Genomic DNA, 23,359 nt, shown 5'->3' with positions numbered 1-23,359 from the left:
AACTTTGTCTTTCTATTGAGTATATGTATTGCAAAATGGGCAACATATTTAGCAAACTTAATTTTACGCATACTACAACTTAATTCCGAAAATATGTTAACTAGGTCTACAACTACCCCAATTCCCATACACTATGTATATACTGATTTTTGTTGTTGTAGCAGATTTTATGCCATACTGTAACGAACACGGATGATCGAACAAACTCGATTCGACGATAAATTGCCAGATTCAACTAAACAGCAAAATTTGTAATTGCCAAAATGTTCGAGTGGCGAAGTTTTGTTAACGATCTAGTATGTAAGGGCAACCAGATTGTGCAGCAGACACACTTCTAGTAAGCGTGTGGCCGTGTAAAGTACAATTGAGATATAATAAGAAGTTGTTATTTTGGATAATACTTAAGTAGTAATGCGTTAAGTTGTTGGAATTAGAAATAAGGACAAATGCATAGCTATTAAATTGGGACGTTTATTTAATAATCCAGTGAACGAACTTAAGAGTGAGTTGCAAGATAGACAATTTAATGGGGAATCCTATACAATATCATTATGTAACTATATCGATATCAAATTAGCAATATATCGATTTCCAGTCGTTTTGATTTTCCATCCGACTATAACCGCATATTTTGACCAAAATGTAATGTCAATGAAATTGAGCCAGAATTTGGTTTCAAGCTTATACCCTTAACATAATAACTTCCGATTGTTGGGCTGGAATTTTTCTGACAATATGAGGTTATATATTGTAATCAATTTAGTTCCTTCGAATAGTACAATTTGGATTCGTTCTCAAAATCCGCGGTTTTGATCCTTGCAAATTGCTACAGTATACCATTTCAGGTTACACTCGATCTTTTCACTTCGTCCGTCTGTCCATGCAAGCTGTAACTTGAGTAGAAATTAAGACATATTGAAGAAACTTAGAACACATATTCCTTGGGGAAAAAGTAAGGACGACTTCGTAAACGCATAATTGGACAATTGCTGCGCCCAAAAAATGTCAGTACTCGAAAACCTAAAAAGTGTCATAACTAAGCCCTAAATTAAAGAACAAAACTCAAATTTGGAGCGACTAAACCACTAAGGCGGTGCACCTGTATTACAAAACTCAAATTTGGAGCGACCAAACAATTAAGGAGGTGCACCTGTAGTTGGAAAGGCTTTAAAAAGTGGTCGTGGTCCCGTCCCCTAATTTTTAGAGGACATATCTTCCAAACCAGCAAGGTTTTGCCACCCAAATTTACATAAGACTAATATTTTTAATCTTTCTTACGATGGTGTGAAAATGGGTGAAAAGGTGATGATAACACTGTCCACTCCCCAGCGGTTTGGGCAAAAACTACTAAAAATGCAATAAATCAATAACTATATGCGTCAGAAACATTAAATTTTGCACTCAGGATGGCACAAGAAACCTGGCCGCTTTTGAAGGAAATCGGCTAATGTCAAAATAGAATGATAAAATAACTGATATTCAAGGTTTTGAAACGTCCGTCTATAAAGTTATGCAATTTCTGTTCTTAACATTCGCAATTCAAAATAATTTTTTTTTCTTTTCAGCAATATGGTCAAAAACTAAAAGAGGATCAGTGTGTGTTTAAATCATGGCATATAACCGAGACTGCTTGTTAGTGTATAATGATTGAGCTACATGTAAAATTTAATACTATTTGGTATATAGTTTTAATAATTTCCTCTATATCAACTGGTATAAAATCAGGTAAGTTGCACAATTGCATATTCAAGAACTTTGTTCAAAGAATTGTTCACATCTATTTCACATAACTTCAATTTAACATACTCTGTTGCAAAAGTAGCTGCAATGAAAACCATGTTAACACTAAACATAACATAATCGATCAAATGACCCATTTTTGAACATTTGCATTAGTAATACATGTAGTACATATGTATATTATTATTTACCGCATGCGGTAATTTGACGGTGAGAACATTTTTATACTCAAGCAATATATGCAAACTGCCATCTCCGAAATATTCAAAAAATTTATGAGTTCTTGTGATAGAGTTATTATCGCCCAATCATCATATATTGGTTTTGGTGAAAACTATTAAAAGTTCTATAACTCACTAGCTAAATAAGTCATATGCATCAAATCCCACTTCCCACACAATTTCGGCGGAGTTCGTTATCGCACCAGTGCCACGCCTACAAAACGCCATTAAATGAAAACTTACTAGGCATCAAATTAAGATAAAGAACTGTACTTTGGCAAAAGGTATCACAGTAACAAGAGACATCTGTGGGCGTAGCCTCGTTTTCTACTACCACTAAATTTACTATAGTCAAAGCCACTTAATGGCCATGGAAAGTCCCGAATATTCCAAATTTTGCTGTAACCTATTAACAGTGGCTGACTTCATAAACGCAGTTTGCAATGCAACACTGCAATGCCTAGTGTTCATAATCGCATCAGACACAAGCTTGGCAATGTCGCGTGTTCATTATTGCATGGCAATGCTTTTTTATGCGCAACATATGCCAAACTTGTGCATTGTTTTCATTTGTGATGCTTTAGTGGCTTTTCTTGGCGGCACAAAGTAAAAAAAAAACAAAATATAAATTTGTGGTGAAAATGGCGGATTTATGGTAAGTAAAAGTGGTTTACTTTAAAGATTATAGTTTTACTTATGATTTTTTAGTAATTTCTGTATATGCATAGTGAAAAAAAGTGGAACCATGGGAGGAAGAAATTACTTATAGAAATCAGATTAAAGTATGAGCCAGATTTCGTTGCAAAAAAAAAAGAGGAACACACTTTGGGAGCAAATAATGCGGGATGTGAAGGAAATTGATAACACATTCCCATTCTCCAAGGACGAAAGTACCAGATGTTTTGTTAATATAATGGGCACCTACAAACGAATAAAAAAACGCAACAACACATCTGGGGAAGGCGCAACAAATTGGGAATTTTTCCAAACATTGGATGAAGTTTTCGGCAGCCGCAGTAGTGTCATTGTGCCTGATGCCATGCTGGAATCTTCCCTTGAGTCCTTAATTCAAAATTTAAGTAATGATCCACCCGATAGCCCTACGGTGCTGGACTTAGATGCAACATTACCTAGTACTAGCACTAAAAGAAATAAACTAACAAGAAAAAGCAATGTGTTAGAGTTTTCAAACAAGGAATCGGAAGAAGATGCCAAAGTTATGAAGAAATTGCTGGACATGGAGGCAGAGAAGCTAGCAGTGGAAAAAGAAAAATTGGTCGAATTGAAAGAAATTCGTACACTGTTCCAGAAAATACTCGACAAATCTTAGAATTCAAGTACATATGTTTTACGTTTAACCTTGAATGAATTTTTCATATTAAATTTTAAGTGTAAAATTAATTGTTCTTTGTTTATTTTTTTTCCTATAAGTGCAAAATGAACTGACTGTTATTTTATTTTTATTTTTTCTTTATTGGGTTTAATAAAGTTTAAAAAACAACTATAACTTTATAGTCCAAACAGTTTTCAATTAGGCAGACAATAGCGTGGCCAGTGCCTCCCTTTGTCCCGATGTAGTCGGATCTTCGACTATTTGGGGATCAGTATGTGCTTGTTCTTCATCTATTTCATCGACTGAGTAGCCTTCATTTTCAATTATTATGTTATGAACAATCATGCATGCCATTGTAATTAATTTTGGCATATATGGACGTTGAGCTTCGATGTATTTGAGAATTCTAAATTTTTTTTTTTAAACACCAAATGCTTGTTCCACAACAACGCGAGTTGAAGACAGAATCGCATTGTATTTTGACTGCATTGGTGTTAAGAACCTGTTATCACGATAGGACACCATAAGGAACAATTCTAATGGATACCCTCCATCGCCCAACAAATGGTAATTAGAACAGATTTTAATCTCCTTGCTAATTATAGCTTTCCTGACAGAGCTCCTTTGCCAAACTGATGCGTCGTGGCATGCACCTGGACAGCCGATAAATGCATCTATAAACCTCATTCGACTATCTACAATAGCCTGAAAAAAATATTTCCAGTTAATAATTATTATCAGGCAAAAAAATTAATTTTTTACCTGTGTAATGATTGAATATGTTCCCTTTCGGTTGCGATAGCTGATTTCATCTTTTATAGGCTGCGAAATTGGAATATGGGTTCCGTCGATGCATCCAATTACAAAAGGAAAAGGATTAGACCGCAGGTTTGTAAATTCTTCATTTACTTGTTTTTGTTCCGCTGCAGTTTTGGGAAATTTGATTACATCTCCCTTCAAGCGGCAAATCATTTTAATTATTTTCAAAAACACCTTATATGCGAGTCCAACTGCCACACCAAACCGATCGCTGACATCTCTGAAAGAGCAATTATTGCTTAGCTTCCAAATTGTTATTTGTAAAGCTTTTTTCAACGTTATTGCTATACGTCCAGTTTCACTTGAATTCCACCAGGGCTTAATCGCAATCTGCAACTTCTTTACGTTAGGGGTATTAGTTTTTTCAACTTACTCAATACTCTACGTATTTTATAATAAATACCTGAAATGTACTTTTCTTCATTCGAAAATGAGAATAAAATACATCGTCCTCCATGCTTTCGATAACCTTACAAAAATTTTTGGTTTTTGGAATTTTTCTCCGTGAATTTTCGCTAGCTAATAATGCAAGACGACGGCGTTTTCTTTTGTTTATTACATTTTTGATAACACTGCTGCTTGATTCTCTATTATCAGCCAATTCCGAGGCTGTTTTCAAAAGAATACAGCAATATTCCTGCACATTCATTTAAAAAAACTTTGTTGTCGAATATGTTAATGTTAGTGATGCGAGGTACCAATCTTTTGCGCGTTCATAAATGCAGTAAAATGCCAACAATTTATTTGACAAAGCAGTGTTGCCATGCAACATTACTTTGCATTGTAAATGAATTTCTTTGCAGTGTTGCATTGCAAACTGCGTTTATGAAGTCAGCCAGTTTCTTCAAATAATTAATGTTGAATCCTTTCGCAAAATTTGTATACTCTTGCAACCTGTTGTCCTGGTTTTGTTCACCTAACGCTTGTACGTATCACCTAAAATTAAGCGAGATAGACATTGTTGTTGGTGTTAATACTGGTTTCAAGATAGACGAACACAACCCATGAGCGAAGTTATGATTGTCAACAGTGACGTGGGAGCCAAGTCGCGAGTGCGAAGATTGTTTGTTTGATGACAGGAGATATTTCGTCTTGCATTGACTCATTACCAGTCCCATTTGCTTCGCTTCCTTATCCAGTCTGGAGAAAGCAGAACTAACGGCGCAGATGTTGAAGCCAATGATGTAAATATCATCGGCGTACGCTAGCTCTTATAGAAAATTGTACATGTCGATTAAGCTATGCAGTTCGAATTATTTTTTCTAGCAGTAGATTGAAGAAGTCGCACGATAGGGGGTCACGATTGTATCAGAAACGTTCTTCCCGTTACTGATAGAACTTTTGCTGTTGCTCAACGTCAGCTTACACAGCCGCATTAGTTTTGAGGAAATACCAAATTCAGACATAGCGGCATAAAGGCAACTACTTTTCGAGCCGTTAAAAGCAGCTTTGAAATCGACGAAGAGGTGGTGTGTGTTGATTCGCTTTTCACGGGTCTTTTCGAAGATTTGGCGCAAGGTGATGTTGACTTTCCAATTCTTAAGCCACAGTGATAAGGTCTAATCAGTTTGTTCACGGTGGGTTTTAACCTTTAACAAAGTACGCTCGAAAAACCTTATATGCGATGAAAAGGAGGACTATCCTACGGCAGTTAGAGCAGTTGAATAGATCGGCCGCAAAAACATCGGACCCACAGCTTTGTTGTTCTTCATATAGATAATTGCTATTTGAACTTCTTCATGGTCCGGCAATTCATTGTCTTCGATTGGGCAATCGTGTTCACCATCTCCTTGTGTTACGATTTCACTGGCATTCAGCGGGCTGGAAAAGTGTTCGCTCCATAATTTTAGTAGGTCACCTCTGGGTGTTGTACAAGTGCATGTTCCGATCTTAAAACATACCGTTAGTCGCCGCATCTTTTCGTAGAGTTTTCGAGCACTACATCTGTCGACCATCTTATTAAGCTCTTCGTGCTCACGCATTACGGCTTCCCTCTTTTTCTGTCTGCAAATGCGTCTCGCTTGCCTTTTCAACTCTCGGTATCTATCCCATCCCACAAGTCTTGTGGTCGATTGTAACGTTGCCAAGTAGGCAGTCTGTTTTCTCTTCAGTGCGACACGGCACTCCTCATCCTACCAGATGTTCCGAAAATCAATGATTTCGCTCGCAGCTGTACGTAAGAAGCTTGAAATGCAGTTCTAAAGTTCCCTTATACCACGTTGCTGATGAGTGCTCTCAGAGAGCAGGAGTGAGAGTGAAGGAGAAAGCGTTCGATGGTTTGTTGTGATTGCCGATTATCTACGTCGAACCTTCTTTGTGATTGTTGAAGTGTGTTTTGTGCTGCGTATCTTCGCTGCAACAAGATAGTGGTCTGATTCAATGCTAGGATGTTTCATCGTGGAAGTTGAATTTACCGGCCGTAGTGCCAAAGATACCTTCTTAGGCCACCTTGAAGCTAAAGTCGCCGATATCACATTGTGGCGGGGCAACTCTCATATGTGCGATCCACGCGCTCATAGAAGACATCTTAGGTCACATCGTGCTTCTCTTCCGTCGGGGCGTGAACGAAAATCAACGACATGTTGAAGAACTTCGCTTTAATCCGGATTGTGGGTAGACAAACCGAGGAGGGAAGGTTCGCCTTCTCGCCTTCAAACGTATGTGTTTTTAGCTACCCAGAGAATAATTGGTCCAAGGCCGGAAGTTGAGCCATATGTAAAATAATCTTTTCTGGCCACTCCTAAGTGAATGGTGCTCAGAGAACTTTACTCACTTGTGTGAACTTCTGCACATGACTCTCTCCCCCTTCCGGATTCCGTAGTTGAAAAAAATGATAATTCATAAATGGGGGTAATCAGCCCACTGCCACACCCACAAAGCGCCATTAACTAAAAACTTTTAAAGTACTATAACTAAGAACTAAATTAAGATATGTAATTGCAATTTCGCAAAGGTGAATGCAATAACAAGGGCACCTGTGGACAAACAATTTTGAAAATGTGGGCAGGGCCACGTCCTCTAATAAGTTTATTATAAATATCTTTCTACCAAATAAAGCTAAATTATCTAAATTAACCAACCTCATACATTTCAAGTATTCCTACCAACATGTTGCAACAGTGTGAAAACACCGCTCACTCCCTACATACCTAAATAACGCAGTGACGTTAAAGTTTACCTCCGAGTATGTATGTTTGAGATATAATCCATCGCCCCCCGCCGCTTTGTTATTCTTCAGACGGGTAATTGCTATTTGAACTTCTTCATGGTCGAGCAATGGAACGTCTGCTCCATTGTCATCGATATGGGAATCGGGTTCGGCTTCTCCTGGCGTTATACTTTCACTGCCATTCAGTAGGTTAGAGAAGTGTTCCCTCCTGCACGTGTTGTGGTCGATCGTAACGTTGCGAGGTAAGCAGTCTGTTTTCTCTCTGCTGCAACACAGCACTCCTCGTCGTACCAGCTGTTCTTTTGCATTTTCCGAAAACTAATTGTTTCGGTTGCAGCTGTACGTGAGGAGCTTGAAATGCCGTTCCACAGTTCCCTTATACCGAGTTGTTGACGAGTGCTCTGAGAGAGCAGGAGTGCAAGTCGTGTAGCAAGTAGTAGTCCTTATTGCTTGACTCAGCAGATTTTTCTTAGAGCTCTCCATAGAAACTGGTGCATATTAAATAACATCGCGAGGGTGAATTAAATTTTACAGACTGACGTAGGAAGATAATACCAGGAATATTTTGAAGTTGATTCTCTTACAGGATCTAGCGCAAATCTAGTGTATTTAGGGTTCATTGAATTGTTTTCTTTTGAAATTTAATTCAAACGGACTATCTCTTGTAGAGGGGCATGCTGTGAAAAATAAATAATTGTCTTCCAAATTATTATTTTAAAATTTCTTCTTATATTCGCTTTGCCCAGAATTGCCATCAAGGCCACATTTTCCTATTATTAATAGGTAATTAGGGGACTCATTGGGGTCATTAATTACATTCGTGACGCAGTGTGGAACAATAATTTTTTAACTCATCTTGAAACCAGATTATGACACCTTTATTTGCTCGGGATAACTGTTTTCCTTTAAAATGTTATCACAGCAGGTTAAAAAGTTAATTTCAAGTTTTTTGTTAACGAAGCTTCTAATAAGTAGATACTGATGCTTCATTAAATTAGCTTCGGTGATAAGTGATATTACTTCACACATTTTCTAAACAACAAAATTCAAAAATATATGGGCGTGAAAGTTTACACCGATATGATGCGGCTGAATAAAAGTACATATAAAACAAAAATTTTATAAAAGTGAAAAAATGATCACAGGAAATCCAAAGCTCAAAACCAATAAATACAAAAAATGAAAAAATGGTATGTCTGCTAGAATAACATGAATAATAAAGAGAGGGGCAGAAGGTGGCAGCTTAAATCAAAAGCATAGATTTACAAAATACTAACTTATATAAACAAACTTGACTCATTTGAGGCGAGACAGGGATCTCATCTTTTTGTATAACTTAAATCGATGTATAAAGAAAAACAAACGTAAAGAGAAACATTCCATTCAAAAGGGTACTTACAAAACAATAGTTTTAAAACAATAAAACAAAATATCTATATATATAAAATTTAGTGGCAAAACTTCCTGTTCGCATACTCCTCCTAGACGGCTTGCCCGATTTCAATGAAATTTTCAGGGGTGATTGGGGTCTGTTTGAAGGGTGCACATAAGAAATTTAATGTGTGTATCATTGCCCGTTTTGCAACAAAAAAAAAAGAAACAACTGGCGGATGTTTACAATTAATAAAAAACATTGACATCGCATGTTGATCGTTTTTGCCTGTCATTCGTTCTTTCTATGGATGACTGTCAAGCTAACAAGACATACAGAACGTAAGTGTTCCGAATGCACTGAGTGTATAACAAAAAATGTTTCAACATTGTGCGTATTTTTCTCAGATTTCAACGTGATTAACATTCTGCGTACAACACAAAGCAAGTGAGTATTGTTGTTGTTTCATATGTGATATGCGATTTTGTGTTTTTCTGCTGACCGTGCAACACACACAAAGCAAGTGAGTATTGTTATTGTTTCGTAAGTGCTTCCATGCGGTTCGCAAATACACTGTTGGTGGGTCTTATTGCATATGCGTGTGTGGGTAAAATACATAGTTTAAGATGTAGTTTTAGGTTAATTTCTCCATTTTTATTTATATACTTCAAATATGCATATTTTTATTTATATACTTCAAATATGCATACTCTAGCATGACCACCGGGGACAACACTAACTACCTTTTTCGAGTTGTATGAAAACGATGAATTTGCAAGAACATTGCTATATTCCGAAATACCACAATATTTCACTTGGAATCCATCATAGAAAACATTTCAACGACGAAAGCAAGAGGGAGCGTGTTGACGGTTATCCAAATATCCGTAAAACCGATGCCATAAGACGCATTTACACCATCCATACGAACAACGCCGAATGTTTTTATTTGCGTCTGCTATTAGTCAACGTGCGCGGACCAAGATCATTTGATGATTTGAATACTGTTGGCGGTCAGTTGTGTGCGACGTATCGTGAAGCATGTTAGCGATTGCATTTGTTAGAAGATGATATGCTTTGGGACACCGCACTTCATGACGCATCACTCACATCTCATCCAAAACAAATACGCGTACTATTCGCCATAATAGTATCTACATGCCTTCCGTCAAATCCGCAATAACTGTGGAATAAGTACAAAGACTGCATGACCGAGGACTTATTAATTTTGGCGCGTAATCGAGCATCGGACGCAGACTTGCTATATACATTACAAATGTATAATTCTGCTTTGATATTGGTTGAAGATCTGTGCCTTACAATTGCGAATAAGGCATTAGCGCAACTTGGCATTACTGCGCCCAGTCATTGACCATGAGCTTCAACGTGAACAACAATACGATTGCAATGAATTGCGTGCTTTCATACAAGCTAACATTACCAAATTGAATATTCAGCAGAAAAATGCTTATGATAAGATTTTACGAGCGGTTGACAATAACGCCGGTGGATTCAACTTTCTTGATGCGCCCGGTGGTACAGGGAAAACGTTTCTGATCTCTTTGATTCTTGCTACTATACGGTCACAGCAGAAAATTGCGCTGGCAATTGCTTCGTCAGGCATCGCTGCTACTCTACTTGATAGCGGCCGAACAGCACATTCTGCGTTGAAATTACCGTTGAACATCCAAGTCGTTGAAACACCAACGTGCAACATATCGAGGAATTCAACAATGGCAAAAGTTTTGCGAGGAGCTGGAATAGTTCTATGGGATGAGTGCCCAATGACTAACAAAAAGACATTAGAAGCATTCAATAGAACAATGCAAGATTTACGCCAAAAGCAACAAATTTTTGGCGGAGCATTAGTCTTATTATCCGGCGATTTTCGGCAAACTTTGTCAGTCATTCCTCGATCAACTCCTGCCGACGAAATAAACATATGTTTAAAATCGTCAGTTTTGTGGAGACATGTTCAAAGGCTGACTCTTACCATCAACATGCGAGTCCAATTGCAAAATGATCGATCCGCAGCGGCGTTTTCGAAGCAGTTGTTGGACCAATCGATGATATCGGTTTGATCACATTGCCGAACAACTTTTGTACACTTTTACAATCGAAAAAAGAATTGATTGAAAGTGTATTTCCGAATATTATTCAACACTATCAACGCCACGATTATTTAAGTGAACGCGCAATATTGGCACTGAAAAATGTACACGTCAACGAAATCAACTTTGCCATTCAAGAAAAACTGCCAGGAGAAGCTACAACATATATGTACATCGATTGATAGCGTTTTAAATCAAGGTGAAGTAGTCAATTATCCAACTGAATTCTTGAATTCTTTGGATCTCCCCGGTCTGCCACCGCATCGTTTGGTCCTGTAAGTCGGTTCACCCATTATACTTCTACGAAATCTGAAGCCACCGACTTTGTGTAATGGCACAAGACTTTCAGTCAAAAAATTGTGGCCAAATTTGATTGAAGCAACAATACTAAATGGCAAGGCAGCAGGTGAAGTTGTACTCTTACCACGCATTCCCATGATTCCAACGGATATGCCGTATAAATTTAAGCGCTTGCAGTTCCCAGTGCGTCTTGCCTTTGCGATGATCATCAACAAATCGCAAGGGCAAACGTTTCAAGTGTGCGGCGTCAATTTGGAAGAACCGTGCTTCTCCCACGGCCAATTGTTCGTCGCATGCTCGAGAGTGGGAACACCAAGGTGCTTATTCATTTACGCGCCAGGTGGAAAAACCAAAAATGTTGTATACCAATATGTTTTATAAATGTTTTATAAATAAGTAACAGTTTAACAACAATAAATAAAACACAAAGTAAAAACCCTTAAGAGTTTTAATCTATTTAGGTGTAGCGAAACGCACAGGGTAACAGCTAGTTATTATATAAAAACCACATTTGTACATAACATATACCTTTTATCGCAATATTCATTTCGATTTATGGCGATTTAACACGATTTTATATGCAATTAAATTAATTATAAAAGATAATTTTTAAGCTATTTTAACTGCACTGTCCGCGTGTTTCTATTGTCTCATTTCTCTCGCCTTTCGTAGCGCATACGAATGGTATAGAACAAAAATGTATTTACCTTTAGTTTTATTGGTTTTTTAAGAAATAGCTTTGATGCTAACAGTGGTAAATTTCAAACTTTTTTTTTATTTTTGGCATAGGAAAAAGACCAGTGTGGGGTGGAGCAAAAAAATGAGTTGTGACATAACATTGAAAAAAAAATGAACTTAGCGTTTGAAAAACCACGCTACTAGCAATAATTCTGAAAATTTTGCTGCTTCTTAATAGTAAATGAAAACTCTGCATATTGGCGCTGAATTGTGCGCATCCTCGCGAAAGTGATAAAATTTTTTATGAATCGACATATCGCGACAACGCGGTTATGTTAACACTTTTGTTCATTTTGCAGTGCTTTATTATTGAAAATTTACTTTTGCTTATCTAAAGTACAACGATCAAAAATCTATGAATTTATATATTAAGGAAACATATAAAATCATTTATGGAATGTGATTAGGACATATAGAAGAAATTGAGGAGGTCATATTAATGGAAATTTTATAATATAATACCATATATAGAAGATGGAGGATGGAGTCATGTGTAGAATGTCCACTAGGTACATTTTATATTGTATACTTGGACATGCGCGCGAAGGAAAGGCAATTTCTATAATATTTACATGCAAATTGGTCATTTGAACCAAATAAAAAACTTTAGCTTTTGGAGGTCCACACATTATATAAATTATTAGTTCTTGTATGCTTAAATAAAGCCCGGCGAAGCTATTTTCGATTTCCAATTTCTCTACCGGCTTTGCGCGCTGTTCTCTTGTAAATGCAAAAGCAAAAACAAAGTTATCGAGTTGAATTAAAACAAAAGTTTATGCGGATATGAAGAGTCGGTAGATATGCCTGTTTACTTCACTTAATTTCACTGGTGATGTGGGGGGAATACTTACGCTTTGCTTGTGGTTATGTATCCCTTTTTGCTTGTGTTTAAATGAAAGATTTATAAATTAAAGGGAAAAAGGTAAAAATTCAACCACTTATATTTCCGGGCAAAAATTCAATCGATGCACTTAAATTTGGTTCACAATATTTTATATTTTTAGTTAATATATACATTTTCCTTTTCACAATATTTTATATTTTTAGTAAATATAATTTTTCTTTTATTTGTACTGTATTCACTGCTGCTCCTGCCAGTGCACAACCACACACACCCGTAAAAATTTCCAAATTTTGGACCACAAATTAACTGAACGCGGATCAACCGTTGAAGAGCTGGCGAGACGTGTGTATATTTTTCGGGCGTAGACATCGAATTAGGGCCACCCCGATCTAACCAATCCGTTTTGATCGGTTGGGTGGTGAAAATAATGATGATGTGTGTGTAGTGTGGTTGGTTTGTTGCGTGGGGTTGCGTGGTATGATGATGTAGGTTGTGTGCTGAATGTTGTGTTGTGTGATGAATGTGAGTTGTGTGATGAATGTTGTGTTGTGTGCTGAATGTTGTGTGGTGTGATGAATTTTGTGTTGAGGGGCGATGTGCCATGAAGTCGCATAAACATCCCGGCCCCCCTAGGCGAATTAATTGCATAGAAGCCGCTGCAGTTTCTGTAGGGTGCTCACTACATCGCTGAAACCCGTCGCCTTTCGCTGGTTGCGATGGTTACGATGTGGTGGTGTACACCTCGGGACGGCTTAGAGCGATGGGCTTTTCGGCGTTGCACTTGATTCCCATGTTGATTGTGCCGCTGTTGATTATGCCGGTAACTGGCGTGCGTTGACTGATCACCGCGTCGAGGAAAGCGGTGAAACAAGGTGTGATGCGGTCGGTGGCAGTACTGACATGACCCGTCTGACATACACTCCAACGTGGCGTGCGTGTCTGCCAAGCATGTCATGCAGTGGCCGTGGGCTCTAGCGATCTGTTGGCGCTGAGCGGGCGTCATCGTCTTGAAGATCGTGCATCTCTTCAAAAAATGAGGTCGATGGCATAGACTGCATCGTGGCGATACATATTCTTCAATCTGCTCCTCGCCTGCTTCCCTGACTGGTTGAACGGATGATTGGCTGGGAGGGCTTGTGCCCTGTTGCCTTCTTGGTGTGGCGATGGGTGTAGCGGATGCTATATTTGCAGTGATTGCGGACCTCACCGACTGGGGGTTGCTGCGGATTTCTTCTACGTCCATGTCTAGTGGAATAGGAATATGTATATTAAACATGGTTTTGCTAGTAGTATGAAGTATGCTACTCATTATATGTATATATGTATATATATATATAAGTATTTATGTCTTTATTATACTTTTATTTATGTATATGTATTATATATTTTTTATATAAATGGATTTAGTTGTTCATCATTAATCGCGTTCATTCGGTTTTTGGTTTGTTCGTACGGATTGTAAAGCTATATATTTTTAATTAATTATTGCTTGATTTTATGTATGCGTTTGCGTTCGCTTATTTTCGGTGATCAGTTCTTCGGTATTTGGAAGAAAACACAATTTCACTAGTGGTCGAGTTAGTAGGCCAGTTTGTGTTCGTACATCTACTACTCTTATATGACCATCTCGTCCCCGATGTACCCTTTCAATGCGACCTAGTCGCCATTCCGTTGGGGGAAGGCATTCGTCCTGTATGATGACGCATTCGTCTGTATTGGGTTCCTTCTGGATCGATTTCCATCGATATCTCTTATGGAGATCTTTAAGATAGTCCTCCTTCCATCTGTGGCTGAATTCATGATGGAGAATCTTGATTCTTTCCCATCGATTTATTAAAGTGAGTGAGTCTCTTTCTGTCTCAGGTATGGCGAGAAGAGGAGCTCCTCTGAGGAAGTGTGCAGGTGTAAGAGCTGTGAATTGAATTTAATACGGCTTCGATACGAGTGAGTAGTGTAGTAAACTCCTCATAATTGAATTTATGATTACCAGCCGTTTTCTTTAAATGGGACTTAAAGCTTTTTACTGCTGATTTCCAAAGTTCCCCCATGTGTGGAGAACATGGAGGTATAAACTGCCAATCGATCCCTTTGGGTGCATATTTTTTAACTATCTCAGGGGATACTTCTTTCATAAAGTTTATGAACTCTTTCTCAGCGGCTCGTTGAGCTCCGATAAAGTTTTTTCCATTGTCGCTCATAATCTTTGAGGGAAATCCGCGTCGTCCGACAAAGCGTGCAAATGCTGCGAGAAGACCTTAACATCGAGGCCTTTATCTGGAAAGGTCCAGCAAAATCAACTCCAGTAATAGTAAAAGGTAGAGCATAATTGCAGCGTGCAGGTGGTAAAGCTGCCATGATCTGCATTTAATGTTTGTACAAGGTACATTGTTTACACCAAAAATCGTCTTTTAAAGTTGTGGCTTTAGTCGCGGTATATAAAATTCTTGTCGGACCATTTGCTGCATCAAGCGATGCTCACCATGTAGTGTAAGCTGGTGAAGATATATTAAGAATAAATGAGTAAAACGCGATTTCTCAGGTATAATAATGGGATGCCGTTCGTTGTAACTGAGGCTGGAATTCGCTAATCTTCCATTTGTCCTTATTAATCCCTTAGCGTCCAAGAATGGATTTAAGACGAGAAGAGAGCTTCCATTTTCGAGTGGTCGTCTTTCGACCAACTTTGCTTTCTCTCGACTGAAATAGCGAGTTTGGGTGTAGGTAATGAGACTAACTTTGGCATGTTGCAAATCAGTATGCGTTAGTTGCACGCAATCGCGGATCATTTGGTAAGCCTTTCATTTTTGTTTAAGTCTTTGAGTGAATTTGTGTAAGTAAGCGACTACTCTTAGTGCTCTAGGAAATGAGGAAAATCGGTGGAGAATATCATCCTCTTCTGAAGTGATATGAGAATTGTCAATTTTCTGACTTTCCGGCGGTATTATATTACGAGCGGGAGACTTTGGCCAGAATTCTTGTAATTCTGTTAGCCATGTTGGACCATTCTACCAGAGTGTAGTGCTGGTTAGGTGCAGTGGCTTGAAACCTCTTGTCCCCAGATCCGCTGGGTTATCTGCACTTGCAACATGTTGCCATTTTGCTGGGCCAACTAAGTCTAAAATTTGGGAGATTCGGTTAGATACATAGGTCTTCCAGCAATAGGGTGGTTTATCTAACCAAGCTAAAACTATTTACATATAAGTCTGACCAAAGATACGTTTTATGATCGGTTAATTTCAGATGGGTTTGAATTAATTTTGCTAACAGAAGAGCACCATTCAGTTCAAGCCGTGGTAGACTGAGTGCCTTCAAAGGTGCGACTTTGGCTTTGGCTACCAAGAGGTGTGCAGATACTTTGTTATCGTACTGAGTGCGTACGTAAACTGTTGCGCAATAAGCCTATTCAGAGGCATCACAGAAACCGTGTAATTCTGTGTTAATGTTAGGGGTGAAATTTACCCATCGAGGGATTCGAATTTCTGATATAGTATGCAAATTGTTAGCAAATTAAACCCATTTTGTTAAACGTACAGGTTTTACCTGTTCATCCCATTCAGTGCCATCTTGCCGCAATTCTTGAATGAGGATTTTTGCTTGAATCATTATTGGTGAAAGCCATCCTCCGGGGTCGAAAAGTTTTGCCACCGAAGAAAGTATTTGGCGTTTTGTAATGGCGGACATTGCAGATATTGACTCAATTGTATATGAGAATTGAATCTGTTATCGCATTCCATTGAATCCCTAGGGCTTTTGTTGTACTGGCTGTTTCAAATTTAAGGAAATTTGTATTTAATAAGTCTTCTGTTTTTATGTTTTTTATTATTTCGGGATGATTTGATGTAATTTTCTTTAAGGGGAATCCCGCTGAATTTAGTGCTTTGATCACTTGAGATATTGATTCGCACGCTAATGACAGTTTGTGGCTACCTGATAAAATATCATCAACATATGTTTGTGTTTGTAACACAGAAGTTGCTAAGGGCAAAATTGTTTCACACGTTTTTGCTAATTCATGCAGTGTCCTGATCGCTAAGTAGGGTGCGCAATTGATGCCAAAGGTGACGGTTTTAAGGTTGTAGTCGCTGATTTTTTTTCTCTACATCCCCATTAAAAACGTATTTAAACATGCGCCAATTTAGTATTAGTAGCATGAGATCAGATTGTAAGGTTGGGCCAGTATATAGTACGTCGTTGAGTGATTTGCCTGAGCTCGTACACTTTGAGGCATTAAAAACCACTCGTACTTGTTTTGTGATTTTAACAGGTCGTATTACCCCGTGATGTGGCAGATAAAAAGATAAATATCTGCCTTTAGATACTTTTTCATATGGTACAGCTTCTTCCATATGATTGATGTGTAGATACTCGTCCATGACATTAACATATGCTGATTTGAGCTCACTTTTCTTTATCAGATTTTTTTTCAAGCTTAGAAATTGCTGGACTGCTGATATGCTAGAGTGACCTAGAGCTATAGAATCTGGGAAGGTGGGTTTGACAGGGAGTCGCACAACATAACGACCATTTTTGTTTCTTGTTGTTGTGAACTTATAATAGGCTTCGCATGCCTGGTCTTCTTCTGAAAGTTGAGTAGTCTGAGGTAATTCTTCTACTTCCCAGAATTTTTTGAGTTCTTCATTTAAATATTCGTTTGAAATATTTTCAACTTCAGTTGTAAAAGAATTAATTTTTTCTGTGACTTGGCCACTAAATATCCACCCAGAGATTGTATTTTGGGCTAACAATTTATTGGATATTTTTTCTATACCTTCAAGAATTATTTGAAGTATTAAGTCACTACCTAATAACAAATCGATTTTTGATGGGGTATGGCAGTTGGGGTCTGCTTATTTGAGATATGAGCGTTTTTCCCATTGCTTTTTATTTACTTCACAGCTTGGAAGCAAATTTGTGAGTTGCGGTAGAACGATGGCTTGTGCATCTATTCTTATATTTGGGGAGACTATAGTGATTGGGCAAATTTTGTTTGAATTTTGTATAATTCTTCCGCCCATTCCTCAAATTTGGAAATTTGAATTTTTTACAGGCGGTTTTTTAGCCGATTTTGAGCTTTAGATGATATAAAGGATCTTTGAGAACCTTGATCTATTAATGCTCTTAATTTGAATAATTCTCCTCTATGTTCAATAGCGATGACCGCAGTGGGTAAAATAATTTTGCTTTCATTTTCTGAATGAAGAGCTTGAATTTTTGCTGCTTTAGAGCAACATGGTTGTTCTTCCATTTTTTCGGGATTTGAGATTTCGATATTATCACTTTTGGTTGTAGCGACTAACCCGGTGGTTTTATGAAATTGATTTTGCTTCATATTTTGAAAAATTGTAATATGAAGCAATGAGTGATGTCTTCGTTGACAGTACACACAATTAAATTTGCTTTCACAGTCTTTTGCCGTATGAGCATTCGACAGACAGTTGATGCAAAGTTTATGTTGTCTGACAAGATTGTTTCTGTCAGAAACGGATAATTTTTTAAATTTCTCGCAAGATCTTATATTGTGACCTCCTTTACATATTTCACATAATGGTTGCCATTTATTGGTTTGGTTTGACACAAATATTTGGCTTCTATTAGCGTGCCTATTATATTGTGTATTATTGCTGGCTTGGAGTTTAAAAAAGTTTTTATTCGACTCATTTTGATTATTTTTTTGTTTGACTGTTTTTTTATCAACTCGATCAGCTATTTCGTACTGAGTTGTTAAGAAGTCTTTCATTTGATGCCATTTTGGCGATTTCTTTCTTGCCACTAGTGATTGCTCCCATCGTAGCAAAGCAGCATCAGGCATTGTTGCTGCACAAATGTTTACTAGGATAGGGTCCCACGATTCTGTGGAAATCTTTTGAGTTTCTAACACAGATAAACAATTAGTCACTGTCGAGTATAGTTTTTGAAACTCTTGGCTGGTTTCTTGTAGAATTTTTGGTAAATTCATTAAAATTGTTATTTGGTTGTCTACCAATACTCTTTCATTTTCGTATCTTTCGACCAGTGCTTCCCAAGCCAGATTAAAGTTTTCGTCACTTAGAGCGAAACGCTTGACGATACTGCCAGCTTCCCCTTTTGTTTTGTATCTGAGATGGTACAGCTTTTGAGCTCATGAAAGTTTTGGATGGTTAATGTATACGGCAGTGAACATGTCCCGGAAGGACGGCCACTGCTCATAACCTCCGTGAAAAACTTCAGTGTCACAAGCTGGCACTTTCAAGAATATACCTGTATCTATTTCTTCGTTTTGAGTCGTAACTACTCTCGGAGGAGGAGTAGTGGCTCTACAAGGCCTTAATAAATTTATTTGGTCCAATACCATTGCCTTTGTAGATTCATATTTCATACTTAGCTGACGCCGAAGCTTTTATATTTTCTGGGAGTTCAGCATCGTCAGTATCTAGTACTGTCTCGTATGCTGCCAGAAGGCGTGCCCATATGCTATCTATGCTTTGAATTTTTAAATTTAGAACCGATTCGGTGTTGTCATTGGTTGGTACGCAGCTCTCAAGTAATTGCTCAAGAAAAAAAATACATTATTTCTCAAGTAATTTTGGCAGCTGGTTACGCATTGTGAATGATCTACATTAGAAGAGCAAGAGAGAATAAACAAAGAAAACAAACTTTGTGCGTAATATGTATGTGTGTATGTGTATGGCAACATAAATATTTTCATTGAGATTTAAGAAATGTTGCTGATGATTGGTAGGTTGTATACAACATTTTAAAATGGAATATACTTCATAATAATGATTTCAACTAATTTAGGATGAATTTGACGATTACTTCGAATTTCCTTCAAGAAATAATTGTTGATTTGATGTTTCTTCGCAAAACCAGGTTTGCCATATTCACATTTAACTTAAAAAAAGTATGAAAAATGAGTACTAAATTTCTTGAGAGCTGCGTACTAGCACAAGTAAGTTTGTCGCAGGAAAGTATCTTGACCGTTTCTTAAGCGTTTTTTTATATGAAGTTTTTACGTTTCTTGAGAGCTGTGTACTAAGCTTCAAGAAGAAAAATACATTATTTCTCAAGTAATTTTGACAGCTGGTTACGCATTGTGAATGATCCACATTAGAAGAGCAAGAGAGAATAATCAAAGAAAACAATCTTTGTGCGTAATATATATGTGTGTATGTGTATGGCAACATAAATATTTTCATTGAGATTTAAGAAATGTTGCTGATGATTGGTAGGTTGTATACAACATTTTAAAATGGAATATACTTCATAATAATGATTTCAACTAATTTAGGATGAATTTGACGATTACTTCGAATTTCCTTCAAGAAATAATTGTTGATTTGATGTTTCTTCGCAAAACCAGGTTTGCCATATTCACATTTAACTTAAAAAAAGTATGAAAAATGAGTACTAGATTTCTTGAGAGCTGCGTACTAGCACAAGTAAATTTATCGCAGGAAAATTTCTTGACCGTTTCTTAAACGTTTTTTTATATGAAGTTTTTACTTTTCTTGAGAGCTGCGTACTAAGCTTAATAGGGGAAGCTGTAAATCTTGTGCAGTTTCTAACAAAACTGTCACTTTCAGTTATGAACCTTGACACTGAATTATCTTTGGTTCTTTTTTTGTTTGGCACCCTGCTTCGAGCGTGTAGCTTCTGCATGTGTGCTTTCTGATTTATCTTCATCAGCCATTTTCGGAATTTCTAATAATTGAGGTGTTCTTGGTTTAACGTCTTTTGATTTCTCAGATTGCATTTATAAGGTTGGTACACAGCTCTCAAGTAATTGCTCAAGAAAAAAAATACATTATTTCTCAAGTAATTTTGACAGCTGGTTACGCATTGTGAATGATCTACATTAGAAGAGCAAGAGAGAATAAACAAAGAAAACAAACTTTGTGCGTAATATGTATGTGTGTATGTGTATGGTAACATAAATATTTTCATTGAGATTTAAGAAATGTTGTTGATGATTGGTAGGTTTTATGCAACATTTCAAAATGAAATATACTTCATAATAATGATTTCAACTAATTTAGCATGAATTTGACGATTACTTCGATTTTCCTTCAAGGAACAATTGTTTTTTTTTGATGTTTCTTCGCAAACCCAGGTTTGCCATATTTACATTTTACTGAAAAAAAGTATTAAAAATTAGTACTAGATTTCTTGAGAGCTGCGTACTAGTACAAGTAAATTTGTCGCTGGAAAGTTTCTTGACCGTTTCTTAAGCGTTTTTTATATGAAGTTTTTACGTTTCTTGAGAGCTGCGTACTAAGCTTTAGTCAAAAGGAACGCGAAAATTAAATTCCGATAAGTACCCGCTGTACGCTGTAAGTATGAATATATGTATATATAAATGCGCATACGTAAAAATGTATGTTGGTTAATTTTAAGTTTTCAATGTTATAATATGGATATCCTCCATGTACATGAACTTTGATTTCATTTTGTTCCGTTCCGTTCTTTTTTTTTTTTTTTTTTTAATCATTGACCGTAGTAATAAATATATTTAATATATTATTACTTGCATAAAGTTATGTATATATTTGTAATTTTTTATTGGCTCGTTGATAAATATTTATAGAGCGAGAAATCGTACGATAGATGAAGGAGAGAAATTGTTGGATCGCGATATACATACATATATGTACATACATAAATATCCACTGTTATGTTGTTGTTTTTTTCCTTCTGCCTTTGCTCATATAATATGATAAAGCGATCCTGCTTGTTGCTTTGTTGGCACAAGGGGTATCACCAGAACTTGCAAGTAAGAATACTTGACTTAGAAAATTTGGTTTTTTTTTGTGGTGTGTTTGGAAACACGAAGTAAGCTTGAAGGCAGGTAGTTTAGCAACAGTTTTTCAAAAATGTTTCTTAAAACAGTTGACTTATGTATGTACCATATGTCTATGTATATACATATGTATATAAATTGCGGAATATAAAATTTGGCGCGCAAAGTTTGATGGCCCACAAATTTTTGTATGTATGTATGAATATGCACATATGTATGTATGTATGTATCTTTTATATAATTTAGTACCTTTACTTATATGTGTACATATGTATGTATTTGCATTTTCTTTTTTCTGCTCGCCTTTGCTTATTTATTATAGGCGATCCTGCTTGTTGCTTTGTTAGCCCAAGGGGTATCACCAGAACATGTAAGTAATAATACTTGACTTGGAAAAAAATTTTTTTTTTTTTGATTTTCGAAAATTATAGTGTGCTTGGAAACACAAAATGAGCTATAAGCAGGTACCGTAATTTTTTCATTTATTTCGGTACCTATGTACATATGTACATATGTATGTATGTACATATATACCGAACTGTCTAACCAGTTTTTTGTATAGAACAGTTGAGTTATTTCGTATTACAGCTCAAACTGTATTTTAAACATACATATGCGCATAAATACTTTTGTTAAAAATTTAATTGGAACGGACTTACTTTTTCCTCCGCCAAGGGTTTATGGGTAGCAACTCTTATTTATGTATGTGTGTGTATCTATTCGTTTTTTCTCTTGTTTATTCTCCTTTTGTCTTCTTGGTTTTTTTTTTCTTGTGTGATGTCTTCCGTGTTGAGTTCTTTTCCTCTTCCCACGCTGTTTGCCTGTTGAGAATCCTACATACTTGTATACGTATGTAGGTTTTGGGTTTTTATTTTTGTTGTTGTTTGCGTATTATGGTTTTTACCGCGCCCGTACTTGATTTTTAGTTTTTTTTTATTTGTTTTGTTTTAGTTGGTTTCGCGCCCATTTCGTAGATTTGATCACTTAATGTATGTTTAAGTACGTATTTATTTATTATTATTTTTTCTCATGTGTACTTTTAATTGTTCTGTTGGATAGGTTCACATCCACTTTTTTCACTTTTCCACCTCTTGGTGGGTTCTTTTAAAATCGTAGGTGTCTGTCTAAGCGGCTCGAAGGACCATTTGTTTCCTTCACTTAATTTCACTGGTGATGTGGGGGGAATACTTACGCTTTGCCTGTGGTTATGTATCCCTTTTTGCTTGTGTTTAAATGAAAGATTTATAAGTTAAAGGGAAAAGGTAAAAGTTCAACCACTTATATTTCCGGGCAAAAATTCAATCGATGCACTTAAATTTGGTTCACAATATTTTATATTTTTAGTAAATATATAAATTTTCCTTTTCACAATATGGTATATTTTTAGTAAATATATAAATTTTTCTTTTTCACAATATGGTATATTTTTAATAAATATATAAATTTTCCTTTTCACAATATTTCATATTTTTAGTAAATATAATTTTTCTTTTATTTGTACTGTATTCACTGCTGCTCCTGCCAGTGCACAACCACACACACGACCGAAAAGATTTTCCAAATTTTGGACCACAAATTAACTGAACGCGGATAAACCGTTGAAGAGCTGGCGAGACGTGTGAATCTTTTTCGGGCGTAGAAATCGAATTAGGGCCACCCCGATCTAACCAATCCTTTTTGATCGGTTGGGTGGTGAAAATGATGATGATGTGTTTGTAGTGTGGTTGGTTTGTTGCGTGGTATGATGATGTAGGTTGTGTGCTGAATGTTGTGTTGTATGCTGAATGTTGTGTGGTGTGATGAATTTTGTGTTGAGGGGCGAGATGCCATGAAGTCGCATAAACAACGCCAAATTGTGGGGTAGGTGTAGGTAATAAACTACGTGGCAGAGGTCGACCATCATATGTACGTTCGGGGCAAAGATGGCGACCACGAA

The 23,359-nt window shown here is 36.9% G+C and overlaps 1 protein-coding gene across 2 annotated transcripts in view; it reads left to right on the top strand.

The window, feature by feature from the left end:
- The first annotated feature begins 1,566 nt into the window (after positions 1–1,566).
- LOC120781632 overlaps positions 1,567–23,359 on the top strand; it is a 34,201-nt gene continuing 12,408 nt past the window's right edge. Inside the window, exons 1-2 of one of the 2 annotated variants that reach the window (XM_040113861.1) lie at positions 1,567–1,725; positions 21,746–21,793. In XM_040113861.1, coding sequence (XP_039969795.1) covers positions 1,644–1,725; positions 21,746–21,793 — 130 coding nt within the window. In that variant the 5' untranslated portion in view covers positions 1,567–1,643. The remainder of the gene's footprint in view (positions 1,726–21,745; positions 21,794–23,359) is intronic. The other variant, XM_040113862.1, reaches the window with a different exon arrangement.

Source organism: Bactrocera tryoni, unplaced genomic scaffold, assembly GCF_016617805.1.
Source record: "Bactrocera tryoni isolate S06 unplaced genomic scaffold, CSIRO_BtryS06_freeze2 scaffold_7, whole genome shotgun sequence".
In the NCBI taxonomy this organism is placed as follows: Eukaryota; Metazoa; Arthropoda; class Insecta; order Diptera; family Tephritidae; genus Bactrocera; species Bactrocera tryoni.
Note: the sequence above shows the minus strand (reverse complement) of the source record. Positions and strands in the feature narration are given on the sequence as shown.